Genomic DNA, 14,549 nt, shown 5'->3' with positions numbered 1-14,549 from the left:
AGATTCAGCAACAGATTTGGAGAGACAATGTGATATGGTGGTGTTATCATTAGATTAATAATCCAGAGACCCAGTGGGCCCAGGACTTAATTCTGCTATGGCAGATGGCAGAAGTTGAATCGATTTTTTAAAAAACCCTGGAAGTAAGAGTCTTATACTCATGTACCCTTGCTATAATCATGAAATATTTGCCAATTGTCAGATAACAACCCATTGGGTTCACTAATGCCCTTTAGGGAAGACAATTGTTAATCTTACTTGGCCTCCATGTGACTCCAGACCCACAGTAATGTGGTTGACTCTCAACTGCCCGCTGGGCAATTAGGGATGGGCAATAATACTGACCTAATCAGCAAAGCCCACATCCCACAAATGAATAAAGAATTCATTTATTGGCCAGAGTTAGGATACCAGAATCTTAGATTATAGGATTGTAAAATGTCAGGTTCAGGAATTAATATATTCGGGTGGTAATGTGTCAGTTATAGAGCTCCCTTGTAAAGTATAGGACTATAACAACTGAATCAGTGCTCCATGATGTACCAGGTGCATGATTCTAACACAGTGGACTCTAGGTTGTGGATCACAGAAATTTTGTGGTGTATGAATTTCATTGTTGGTGTGATGCCAATTATGTAGGTTATATGACTAACTGTATTCAAACAGCCAAAACTCACAACACAACGTTTGACATTAGATGTGAGTCCATGATTGGACAACATTCCAAAAACAATCCTGCTTATCTAGAGAATCACAATAATAAACAGTTTAAGATTATCAGTCAGGCTCATCAGTGTGTCTCACCTGCACTTATGGAGCTAGATACATTCATGCACAGGCCCAGCTATTTATATACAGACAAAACATGTCCAGACATTGCACCTTTTTCAACCAATCAATAACCTGGGGGTTGGCTGTCAATGCCCTGACCAAATAGTCAACTTCCTGACTTGAATTTTAACAAAAACATAAGGGATGGCCAATCCCATACCACTGCACTGACCAACCACAGCCAACTTGCCTCATTTGAATTTAAATAAAAGATTGATAGTTAGCTGCCTGCTGCATTCAGCATGGCAATGTCTCAACCAATTACCATTCAATAGCCAACAAGTCATTATTTTCTCATTATTCAGTGTGAGATTTGGTATTTTTGCTTTTCAGTCCTGATGAGTACACGATAGAATTTTTTTCTCTCAGCAATTCTCAAGTTTTATACCGCCAAGTGACTATCTCACAATTTTAAACAATTCTTTTAAATATTCCATTAGGATTTTCTCTCTAAGGAGAAATAATCACAGTGCCTTCACTTTGTCACATAACTGAAGTGTCTTATTAGGCAGTTCTCCAGAACTGCATACAATACTTGAGCTATGCCTTCACCAACTTTTTAATAAAAGGTGCCAAAATTTTTTTTTATTCAGTTACAAGACAACTTACCTGGATAATTTGGGTGGGTACTGCACGTTGCTAGACTTGACTCTTTTGGTGCTGATAGGATAGTGAAAAAGGTGTTTGGTATGCTTTCCTTTATTGGTCAGAGTATTGAGTACAGGAGTTGGGAGGTCATGTTGCAGCTGTACAGGACATTGGTTAGGCCACTATAGGAATATTACATGCAGTTCTGGTCTCCTTCCTATTGGAAAGATGTTGCGAAACTTGAAAGGGTTCAGAAAAGATTTACAAGGATGTTGCCAGGGCTGGAGGTTTTAAGTTACAGGGAGAGGCTGAACAGGCTGGGGCTGTTTTCCCTGGAGCATCGGAGGCTGAGGGGTGACCTTATAGAGGTTTACAAAATTATGAGGGGCATGGATAGGATAAATAGGCAAAGTCTTTTCCCTGGGGTCGGGGAGTCCAGAACTAGAGGGCATAGGTTTAGGGTGAGAGGGGAAAGATATAAAAGAGACCTACGGGGCAACCTTTTCACGCAGAGGGTGGTACGTGTATGGAATGAGCTGCCAGACGAAGTGGTGGAGGCTGGTACAATTGCAACATTTAAGAGGCATTTGGATGGGTATATGAATAGGAAGGGTTTGGAGGGATATGGGACGGGTGCTGGCAAGTGGGACTAGACTGGGTTGGGATATCTGGTCGGCATGGACGGATTGGGCCGAAGAATCTGTTTCCATGCTGTACACCTCTATGACTCTATGGTCTATTCACAAGCTCTAAGTGACCCTTGACCCCACCCAAACTGATACTACTGACCAAAACAGTTGACACAAAATGTGGTAAATTCAAGGACAACAATACCGATGTTATGAAGCTGTTGGTTTTCCTGATAACCAGGAAGCCCAGAAGCAGGGATCACAGTTTAAGGATACAGTGTAGGTAATTTAGGTCTGAGATGAGGAGAAATGTCTTCATCCAGAAAATGGGGAGCCTGTAGAATTCTCTGCCACCGAAAGCAGTTGAGGTCAAAACATTGAATGTTTTCAAGTAGGATTAGGATGTATCTTTTCGGGCTAAAGGGATCAAAGAGGTGAAAGCAGGAACAGGAGACTGAGTTGGGTTATCAGACGTGATAACAATGAATGACATTGAAGGCTTGATGGGCTAAACAGCCCAAGGCTTCTCCTATTTTCTACATTTTTCTGGTTTCGAGAGAGTGTGCTTGTATTGCCTCATGTCACTCATCATTAATTTCCATTTGATTAAGCTTCTGCAAAGCATTCTGGAGCTAAAGAAATACAGAGTGTTGTTGTGTCACACATGGAGAGTGTGTTACATGAAAATAAAACTAATGCTGCACTTTTTCCTACATGCAGCCATTCCAAAGACAGATTTGGCTTCACTTTCTGGTTTACCTCAATTTTGATTCCACTCATTCAATCTCAACATTGGCCTAAAGCTCCTCTCAGCTCATGAATAGGAAAACAGAAATGATTTTCACAGCAGCCAATGGCCTTTAAATGACCAGCATTTAGAAGCAGAAATAAAACAAAGTGCATTCTAAGAAGTTTTCGGGTTTATTGTTTACTCGCCGTGCTATAAAGTCATTCCTGAAAATGGTGGGGGGGGGAGAGGAAGTCTGTCTTTGATGGTTCCTGTTGAAATTAAATTTAATTCATGAAAAGTGCATGAAGTAGCTGGTAACACAAACCAGCATTCAAAAGTAAATGCATCAAAAAACATATAAGTATCTCTTATTCTTTTTCAGTGTTATATTCAATATCTGACATGATGCAGTTGTATACCTGACCAGCAAGACCCAAATGACCTACTGTTGAGTAAAAGCCCATCTGGTTCACTGATATCCTCTCGGGAAGGAAATCTGTGGCCCTTACATGGTCTGGCCCACTCGTGACGCAAGACCCCCTCAGCAACGTGGCTAAGTCTTTGCTGCCCTCTGGGCAATAACTGTTGCCACTGACACCAACATCCAATGAACAAAATTAAAAAGAAAAAGTGTTATAACCAATGTTTAATTCTGAAACAATATCATACAAAATAAAAGACGTCTTATTCCATTGCTGTTTGTGGGAACTTGCTGTGCAGAAATTGCATGCTACGTTTTCTACATTACAACAAAGTCTCTCCCTCATCTGGTACCAAGATCTCCTGTTTCTGTCACCACAGATGTTGACAGACCCGCTGAATTTCTCCAGCACTTTCTGCTTTTATTTCAAAATTCCAGCATCCACAATATTTTGATTTATTTGTTTGTAATTCAGGGACTTCTGTGTTGGTCTATGGTTATAGCAGTACAGCAATAAAATGGCCCTTTGCTTTCTGCAGATGGTTGGCTAGAAATCTTCTGCCATTGGCTTGTGTTGGAAGATTTACAAGCAGTTAATCAAGCTATTGGCTTGACTTCTAAGCCCTGGAGTGGGATGTGAACCCAGAGCTTTTAGCTCAGAGGTTGAGACACTATCCACTGCTCCCCAACAATGACTGCACTTCTAAAAATATCTCATTATCATCAAAGATCTTTGGAGCAGTATGGAGATTGTGAAAGGTGCTGTGGAAATGAAAACCTTCCTCTTTCATGGGCCAGTGATAAGGACCATTTCTCAACATTATACTGACCATTAGTGCCCACAATAAGAATACAATATTTCACAACTTGCCTAATCCGGTATAGGACAACTTGTGGATTGGATCCATCGACTTGGAAAATGTGACTGGGAGGGTACCACACTTGCAGATCTTCAGTTGCGAGGGCGAAAAGGCTGCTGTAGACTGGCTGAATACCTGTGTTGGGGAGAGATCAAAATATCCAAACATCAAAGACAGAAAGGGCAAAGGACTGAGACAAAGTGCTAAAAGAAGATTCAAAGTTGATTGTCTCGGTTGAAAGGGAAATTGGCGCTCGGAGCTAAATGTTCAGAACTATAGGAAGGCTGCAAATACTTCAGAGAGGGAGAGGAAGAGATTTTATAGCAATGACAAAATCAACACACAAAAAGAGCTAGAGAAACTCAGTAGGTCTTTGGAGATAGAGGTAAAGTTGATCTTTTGATTCCTGTATGACTCTTCTTCAGAATATCAGAACCCTTCTTATCAACTCAAAATGTTAACTCTGTTTCTCTCTCCAAAGATAATGCCAGATCTGCTGAGATTCTCCAGTATTCTCTATGTTTGTTTCAGATTTCCAGCATCCACAATATTTTGCTTTTAAGCAATTTATTGATAGTGCCTTTAACGTGATGCAGGAACATTATCAAATCAAATAAGACAGTAAATGGCGTAAGCAGATGTTAAGTCAGATAACCAAAAGGTTGATCAAAGAGGGCTTTTAAAAAGTGACTTAAACAAATGAGACCGAGGCTGGAGGGGTGTAGTGACGGAATTCCAGAGTTTGGGGTTCAGGCAGCCGACATTCCCTCTAAATCCCCTTGTGTGAACCTCTGAGATCTGGAATTAGCCATGACCGTGGAACTGAAAGTCACTGAGTGGACTCTCTGGGTATCTGCGGTCCTCAGCAGTGGAGCGACTATGCTCAAAAATGGACATAAGGCCAGAATGAGAGGAGAACAGATACCTCAGAGGTTTTGGGTACTGCAGGAGGTTTCAGATGAAGGGAGAATGTTTCCAGGGAGATGGGACTTCAGTTGAGTGGACAGCTCAGAGGAGCAGAGGCTGTTTACCTTTGGGAACAGGAGGTTGAGTGCAGAGTTTATAGGAGTGTTCAAAATCATGAGGGACCTGGACAGAACAGACAAGGAGTAACAGTTTCCATTGATGAAGAATTGAGAACCAGACCAAGTGAGTTGGGAAAAGAACCAGAGGGGACAGAGAGGTAAAAACGGCTTTCAAATGGAAGTTGGCAAAGGACCTGAAGGAAAATAAAAAGATATAGGGACTTTGCAGAAAGAGTAACAGCAGGGGAGCTGAGGTGCTCTTGCAGACAGCCTGGACAGACTTGTTGGGCTGAATGGCCTCCTCCTGGACTTAACCTGTTTTGAGATACTGTATGTCTCAACAATCAATCAATTCACCAACCAATCAAACAATTATTCAATTCTGTGAAATTTTGATGCAGGAGTCCAATTTAAGGAATGAAACAGGGTTGGGTTTTGACCAGTGAGTGAACACATCAACCAACCATGTTGATTCATCCTAGAGCCTCATCAGTCCAGTCCCGGATAGCTTCTAAACTCATGTCATCAACAAACCCCTCCAATCGTTACAATGTTCCAGTACAAGTGGTTAATTTTCACAAAGTACATGTAAATAAATACCAGTTTTACCAGTCACCACATTAATTTCAATAGGTCCAGAGTCTCCAAATGTAAAGCAAAGGTCAATGATACATCAAGTAGTCTATCCATTGTAGCTCGTGCTGAGATTGTTGTGCTTTTTGAAAAAAAGCAAATCAGAATCTAAATCCCAGCATTAAAGTGATGCCTAGATTCAGCTCCCTATTTCTCCTTGTGAGCTTAACCACTGAAGATCTAATACTAGCTAACCTTGTGATATTTTCATACACTTCACCTGACAAAGGAACAGTGCTCTGAAAGCTTGTGATTTCAATGAAAACTGTTGGTCTATAACCTGGTGTCATATGACTTCTGAACATTGATTGGTGTTATATTTTAAGATTTCTTTCACAAGATGTAAGTGTTGCAGGCTGGACCAGTATTTATTGCCCAGTTAGATTGCCTTTGAGAAGTTAGTGGCGTCCTGCCCTGAGGAACCACTGCAGTCTATACAGTAGACTCTTTCTGCTGGTGAGGTGCTGGCCTTGTAAATGCATGTGAAGTCAGCGGTACCTTCATTCCCTTGTGAAAGTGGCACTCAGCCTGGTGTTAGCACATTGCCCCACTCTAGGGCATGAGGGCTTTAGCTCGGATCCTGCAACCTGACTGTGACTCTGAGAGATTGTCCCATTGTAAAGAGAGGCATCCTTTGGACCGGCCTACGTTCCTCTGAGGTTCAGAGGGCAACGGGATGTTCTCCTGCTGTGGTCTGCCCAATCTCACCAAAACTAGAATTCATGATCATTGATCTCACATCTGTTTGCGAAATCTTGCTGTGCACTAGAGGGCTTGTTATCGCACTCCCTGAAAGTGGGTCAATCACATGAGTATGGGTCATCTAATCTTGTGAACTGGGCTATCATATCAATGGTTATGATTGACCCTTTGGGTCCTGCAGCATTCAGCTTGTTAAATACTGTAACAATAATTTGAATTTATGAAGCTTTTTAATCAGGGGAATAACGTTCCAAGATGCTTCACAGAGACGTGAGAAAACAGTGATGAGCCAATAGAAGATGGATGAGGGTTTAACTCCACGAATCTGTACTAAAGGAGGCACAGTTCACTGCTGTGATGTGAGAAAGATTGATGCTACACAATCTTTTTCAAGGAGCAGTGAGATAAAACGCTGCTGCTGTGATGCTTAGCTCTATTCCAGACACCAGCGAGAAATTCCCAAGCTCCTCTTTGTAATTGAGACAAGGGAGTTTTTACATCCTCTTGAAAAGGCAGCTCATTATGAGTTATAAGGAGATGCTAGAAAAACTTGGGCTGTTTTCTCTGGACCAGCGGAGGCTGAGGGGAGACTTGATGGAAGTCTATTAAATAATGAGAGGTATTGATAGGGTTGATGGTCAGAATCTTTTTTCGCAGAGTTGAAATGCCCAATACTAGGGAGCATGCATTTAAGGTTAGGGGGGAAAGTTTAAAGAGGATGTGTGGGGCAAGTTTTTTACCCAGAGAAACATCTTGGAATATTGTTCCTCTGGAACGGACTGCCGGGGGGTGGTGGTAGAAGCAGATACGATAGGGGTGTCTAAGGGACTCTTAGATAAGAACATGAAAATGCAAGGAATGGAGGGACATGGACTAAGGGCAAGGCAGAAGGTATTCGTTTAATTCAGCTTCATGTTCAGCACAACATTGTGGGCTGAAGGGCCTGTTACTGTGCTGTAATGGTCTATGTCCTATGTATTTTGTGGGTGGCACGGTGGTTAGCACTGCTGCCTCACAACGCCAGAGACCTGGGTTCAATTCCCACCTCAGGTGACTGACTGTGTGGAGTTTGCATGTTCTCCCCGTGTCTGCGTGGGTTTGCTCTGGTTTCCTCCCACAGTCCAAAGATGTGTGGGTCAGGTGAATTGGCCATGCTAAATTGCCTATAGTGTTAGGTAAGGGGCAAGCGTATGGGTGGGTTGCACTTCGGCGGGTCAGTGTGGACTTGTTGGGCCGAAGGGTCTGTTTCCACACTGTAAGTAATCTAATCTACTTATATCTGAGGTCAGCATCTCATCTGAAAGATGGACAATGCTGCAGTCTTTTAGGCCAATGATCTCGCATGAAACTCTGTTTCTCTCTCCACAGATGTTGCCTGACCCACTGAGCGACTCTCCAACACCTTTGTGTTTTTAATTGAATCATCACTTTAACACAGAACGATCCATTATCAGTGGGAGTGACCATGAAGCTGTAAAAAGCCTAGCTCATGTCCTTTCGAGAAGGTCACCAGCTGTTCTCAGCTGATCCGTCAGATACGCCATTCCAGTTTGATATTGAACTGCTTCCCCCAGCCTCCACCCACCCTCCACCCACCCTCCACCCAACCTCCCGAAGTGGTCTCACAACCCACTCTGTTTTGTCGATTTGCTAGCAGTTGTGCAGTGGAGCTGGGTAATAAATACCAGCATTGCCAGTGATACCCCACGGCCAGAGACAGGATCAGATAACTGAGCAGCATGCATCAATGGGAAATGGGCTCCAGGGATTGTATGGTCTGTCCGGAGTTTTTTTTAATATTATTATTCACTCATGAGATGTGGGTGCTGTTGGCTGGGTCAGCATTTATTGCCCATCCCTAGTTGCCCTCATAATAGGTGCCTTGCCAGACCATTTCAGGGGACAGTTAAGAGTCAACTCCATTGCTGTGACTCTGGAGTCGCATGTAGGCCAGACCAGGTAAGGGTGGCAGTTTTCCTCAAAGGCCTTGAGTGAACTTTACCACCATTGATCATGGCTGCATCATCCCTTTCAGGCTAGGTTTTAAATTCAGGTTTTCGTTGATACAGATGTCACTGGATCCCAGGATGGGATTTGAAATTATATCCCCAGAACATTAACCAGGCGTTCTGGATTACTAGCCCAGTGACATCACCACGAAGATATCATCTCCTCTATCAGAACTGCACCCTCCCCAGCCTCGCAGCCCCCTCAATGATGGGGCAAGAAAATTCAGACTCGTGAATCAAAATCTTGAAAGAGCTTCCCAAAAGAACTACTCTGTAGTTTTGTTGAAAGCCTTTGTTGTTTAAGGTAGAGTACTGTTGAATGGACAGGAGAGTCCTGAGCAGGTTCAAAGCTTTTCCACAGAGCCAACAGTAAAACCGATATGGTCCTTACCGCTCGCCTTTGCTGCCGAAATACAAAGTTCTTCAGCTGTGTACCCTCCAGAATAGAATTTCAAGGTGCTTTCGCTCGGATGGGCCGTAGGGTGATAGAGATAGACCTTCAGTCCGACACCTTCTGATTGAGACCCCTCCCGACCTGCGTCCTCCGGAGCGGTCATTTCGCCAAAAGTTGGTAACGGAGGCATGGAAAGCGAAGAAACTGTCTCTTCTCTGGAAAGGAAAGACCAAAAAAAACGCTTTCACCATCAGTTCTCATGAATAGACCCATTTGTCTACTGTACAATGTTTTAATTCATTCATGGGATGAGAGATTGGGTCAGCATTTATTATCCATCCTTAAATACCCAGGGGGGAAGTTAAGAGTCAACTACATTGCTGTGGGTCTGGAGTCACATGTAGGCCAGACTGAGTAAGAATGCCAATTACCTCCCTAAAGGACTTTAATGAACCAGATGGGTATGTCCAACAATCAACAATGGTTTCAGCATCATCACCTTAATTCCAGATTTTGTTTTATTGAATTCAAATTCCACCATCTGCCATGTGAGGATTTGCTTCCAAATCCCCAGAACATTTCCAGAATCTCTGGATTAACAGTCCAAGTACGCCATCATATAATGCTACATGGAGTAGAATAGGCCATTCTCTCCTTGGTTTTACAGGTGAACACATTAAGAGTTATGAAATTCTTTGACAACTGGAGCAGATAGGTTCTATAAGTTCATTGATTCCTGACCGGTGAGATTAGAAGGAGGAGGTTGTTAGTTTCAAGATGTTCTGGACTGAGCTGAGGAGCAATGGCTGCAATGGAAAGCTGAGGGTCTCTGGTATTCTCCAGCACAGTGAGCTGTGAGTACTCCACTCTTAAGCATGTTTAATGGGGAGAAATTGTGGTGCAGAGGTTATATCAATGGATTAGTAATCAAGAGATCCATGGGGATGCAGGGTTGGAATCCATCCACTGCCACTGATTAAATTTAAACTCAAGTAATGAATCAGGGAAATAAAGCTCGTCTCAGTAAGGGAAGCTATGAAACTGCACAGAGGCTGGTATCCCGTCACCAAGACACCCTTTACAGAACACAGCCTGAGGTCAGCCAGCTCAGAGTCAGTCCCTGAACTGAGGAGATTCTGAATCCCTGTTTATAGTGGTCTGCTAGGGCTTCCGGACTGGCCCAGGTTAACTACCCCAATCAGAGATCTCACAGTCAACAACATCTACGACCCACGCCCTCCACCTCCTCCATGATTTTCGCTTCCCCAGTCCCCAACGCCTTATCTTCACCATGGACATCCAGTCCCTGTACACCTCCATCCCCCATCACGAAGGACTCAAAGCCCTCCGCTTCTTCCTTTCCCGCCGCACCAACCAGTACCCTTCGACTGACACACTCCTTCGACTGACTGAAATGGTCCTCACTCTGAACAATTTCTCTTTCCAATCCTCCCACTTCCTCCAAACCAAAGGAGTAGCCATGGGCACCCGCATGGGCGCCAGCTATGCCTGCCTCTTCATAGGATATGTGGAACAGTCCATCTTCCACAGCTACACTGGCACCACCCCCCACCTTTTCCTTTGCTACATCGATGACTGTATCAGCGCTGCCTCGTGCTCCCACGAAGAGGTTGAACAGTTCATCCACTTTACCAACACCTTCCAACCCGACCTCAAATTTACCTGGATCGTCTCAGACTCTCCATTACCTTTCCATTTCTATCTCGGGTGACCGTATCAACACAAACATTTACTATAAACTGACCGACTCACACAGCTACCTAGACTACACCTCCTCCCACCCTGCCCCTTGTAAAAACGTCATCCCATATTCCCAATTCCTTTGTCTCCGCCGCATCTGCTCCCAGGAGGACCAGTTCCAATACCGAACGACCCAGATGGCCTCCTTCTTCAAAGACCGCAATTTCCCCCCAGACGTGATCGATGATGCTCTCCACCGCATCTCCTCCACTTCCCACTCCTCCTCCCTTGAGCCCCACCCCTCCAATCACCACCAGGACAGAACCCCACTGGTCCTCACCTACCACCCCACCAACCTCCATATACATCACATCATCTGTCGTCATTTCCGCTACCTCCAAACGGACCCCACCACCAGGGATATATTTCTCTCCCCTCCCCTATCAGCGTTCCGAAAAGACCACTCCCTCCGTGACTCCCTCGTCAGGTCCACACCCTCCACCAACCCAACCTCCACTCCCGGCACCTTTGCCTGAAACCGCAAGAAATACAAAACTTGCGCCCACACCTCCCCCCTCACTTCCCTCCAAGGCCCCAAGAGATCCTTCCATATCCACCACAAACTCACCTGCACCTCCATACACACTATTTACTGCATCTGCTGCACCCAATGTGGCCTCCTCTATATTGGGGAAACAGGCCGCCTACTTGCAGAACGTTTCAGAGAACATCTCTGGGACACCTGGACCAACTAACCCAACCACCCAGTGGCTCAACACTTCAACTCCCCCTCCCACTCCACCAAGGACATGCAAGTCCTTGGACTCCTCCATCGCCAGACCATAGCAACACGATGGCTGGAGGAAGAGTGCCTCATCTTCCGCCCAGGAACCCTCCAACCACAAGGGATGAACTCAGATTTCTCCAGTTTCCTCATTTCCCCTCCCCTCACCTTGTCTCAGTCCCAACCCTCGAACTCAGCACCATCTTCCTAACCTGCAATCTTCTTCCTGACCTCTCAGCCCCCACCTCCACTCCGACCTATCACCCTCACCTTAACCTCCTTCCACCTATCGCATTTCCAATGCCCCTCTCCCAAGTTCCTCCTCCCTACCTTTTATCTTAGCCTGCTTGGCATACTCTCCTCATTCCTGAAGAAGGGCTCATGCCCGAAACGTCGATTCTCCTGCTCCTTGGATGCTGCCTGACCTGCTGCGCTTTTCCAGCAACACATTTTCAGCTCTGATCTCCAGCATCTGCAGTCCTCACTTTCTCCTAGAAGATATCTACCTGGTTCCAATCTCTCTGGAAACTATTGGTGATTGTTCTAAAACCTGTACGTTCACTCATGTAGGGGGAAATCTGAACCCTCTCCAACTTAGTAATATCCTTCCTATAGCATGGCAACCAGAACTTTACACAGTACTCCAACAATGGCCTCACCAGCATCCTGCACAACCACAACATGATGTCCCAACTCCTATACTCAATGGCCTGAGCAATAAAGGCAAGGATACCAAACACCTTGTCCACCATACTGTCTGTCTGTGATGAAACTTTCAATGAACTGTGTGCCTGCACTCCTACATCTCTCTATATCCTTCCTATGTCTATTTTGTCAATCCCCTTTAGCATTTCATATGTCTCAATTAGATTTCCTCTCAATCTTCTAAACTCCAGAGCGTATAGGCCTAAACTGCTCACAGTTTGTAAGCCTGACTGCAGTGCATAGTTCCTGGACTTCCAGTAGGGATAATGTGATCCAACTTACCTTGTGTACTTCAAAATGAACTCCAGTATGACCAGTGCTCCCTGTTTAAGAAGGGAGCAAGGCAAAAGATAGGAGATTATAGGCTGATTAGCCTAACCTCAGTCATGGGTAAGATCCTGGAAGACATTGTGATGGATGTGATTTCTGAATACTTGAAAGTGTATGGTAAAATAGGGCTAAGTCAGCATGGTTTCATCAAGGGGAGGTCATGCCTGACAAATCTGCTAGAATTCTTTGAGGAGGTAACAAGCAGGTTAGATCAATGAGAGCCAATGGATGTTTCCAGAAGGCCTTTGACAAGGTGCCGCACAGGAGGCTACTGAGTAAAATAAGGTCCCATGGTATTAGAGGCAAGGTGCTATCATGTCTGGCAGAAAGCAGAGAGTGGGGATAGAAGGGTTTTTCTCAGGATGGCAGCCGGTAACAAGTGGTGTTCCCAATCTAGTCCCACCTGCCAGCACCTGGCCCATATCCCTCCAAACCCTTCCTATTCATAAATCCATCCAAATGCCTCTTAAATGTTGCAATTGTACCAGCCTCCACCACTTCCTCTAGCAGCTCATTCCATACACGTACCACCCTCTGCTTGAAAAAGTTGCCCCGTAGGTCTCTTTTATATCTTTCCCCTCTCACCCTAAACCTATGCCCTCTAGTTCTGGACTCCCCGACCCCAGGGAAAAGATTTTGCCTATTTACCCTATCCATGCCCCTCATAATTTTGTAAACCTCTATAAGGTCACCCCTCAGCCTCCGACACTCCAGGGAAAACAGCCCCAGCCTGTTCAGTCACTCCTTATAGCTCAAATCCTCCAATACTGGCAACATCCTTGTAAATCTTTTCTAAACACTTTCAAGTTTCACAACATCTTTCTGATAGGAAGAAGACCAAAATTACATGCAATATTCCAACAGTGGCCTAACCAATGTCCTGTACAGCCGCAACATGACCTCCCAACTCCTGTACTCAATACTCTGACCAATAAAGGAAATTCTGGATTAGATTAGATTAGATTACTTACAGTGTAGAAACAGGCTCTTCGGCCCAACAAGTTCACATCGACCCGCCGAAGCGCAACCCACCCATACCCCTACATTTACCCCTTACCTAACACTACGGGCAATTTAGCATGGCCAATTCACCTGACCCGCACATCTTTGGACTGTGGGAGGAAACCGGAGCACCCGGAGGAAACCCACGCAGACATGGGGAGAACGTGCAAACTCCACACAGTCAGTCACCTGAGTCGGGAATTGAACCCAGGTCTCTGGCGCTGTGAGGCAGCAGTGCTAACCACTGTGCCACCGTGCCGCCCACTAGTGGTGCTGGAGAAGCACAGCAGTTCAGGCAGCAGCCAAGGAGCAGCGAAAACGACGTTTCGGGCAAAAGCCCTTCATCAGGAATAAAGGCAGAGCCTGAAGCATGGAGAGATAAGCTAGAGAAGGGTGGGGGTGGGGAGAAAGTAGCATAGAGTACAATAGGTGAGTGGGGGAGGGGATGAAGGTGATAGGTCAGGGAGGAGAGGGTGGAGTAGATAGGTGGAAAAGGAGCTAGGCAGCTAGGACAAGTCCGGACAAGTCATGGGGACAGTGCTGAGTGGGAAGTTTGGAACTAGGGTGAGGTGGGGGAAGGAGAAATGAGTAAACATCTCTACCTACCTCAACACTGTCCTATCCCCCCTAGTCCAGGAACTCCCCACATACGTTTGAGACACCACCCACGCCCTCCACCTCCTCCAAGACTTTTGTTTCCCCGGTCCCCGACACTTCATCTTCACCATGGATATCCAATCCCTCTACACCTCCATACTCCATGACCAGGGCCTCCAAGCCCTCCGTTTTTTCCTCTCCAGACGTCCCCAACAGTACCCTTCCACCGACACTCTCATTCGTTTGGCCAAAATGGTCCTCACCCTTAACAATTTCTCCTTCGATTCCTCACACTTCCTCCAGACCAAAGGGGTAGTCATGGGCACACGTATGGGCCCCAGCTATGCCTGTCTCTTTGTTGGCTGCGTAGAACAGTTGATCTTCCGTAATTACACCGGCACCACTCCCCACCTCTTCCTCCGCTACATTGATGACTGCATTGGCGCCACCTCGTGCTCCCACGAGGAGGTTGAGCAATTCATCAACTTCACCAACACATTCCACCCTGACCTTAAATTTACCTGGACCATCTCTGACACTTCCCTCCCCTTCCTGGACCTCCCCATCTCCATTAATGACGACCGACTTGACGCTGACATTTTTTACAA

At 45.3% G+C, this 14,549-nt stretch overlaps 1 protein-coding gene across 1 annotated transcript in view; it reads right to left on the bottom strand.

The window, feature by feature from the left end:
• LOC132829169 (tyrosine-protein kinase JAK2-like) overlaps positions 1 to 14,549 on the bottom strand; it is a 115,906-nt gene that overhangs the window by 67,341 nt on the left and 34,016 nt on the right. Inside the window, exons 2-3 of the mRNA XM_060846514.1 lie at positions 8,820 to 9,037; positions 4,071 to 4,194 (exon numbers count right to left, since the gene is read on the bottom strand). Coding sequence (XP_060702497.1) covers positions 4,071 to 4,194; positions 8,820 to 9,012 — 317 coding nt within the window. The 5' untranslated portion in view covers positions 9,013 to 9,037. The remainder of the gene's footprint in view (positions 1 to 4,070; positions 4,195 to 8,819; positions 9,038 to 14,549) is intronic.

This window comes from Hemiscyllium ocellatum, chromosome 28 (genome assembly GCF_020745735.1).
Source record: "Hemiscyllium ocellatum isolate sHemOce1 chromosome 28, sHemOce1.pat.X.cur, whole genome shotgun sequence".
Taxonomy (NCBI): Eukaryota; Metazoa; Chordata; class Chondrichthyes; order Orectolobiformes; family Hemiscylliidae; genus Hemiscyllium; species Hemiscyllium ocellatum.
The sequence above is the reverse complement of the archived record's forward strand: the minus strand, read 5'-3'. Positions and strand labels throughout refer to the sequence as shown.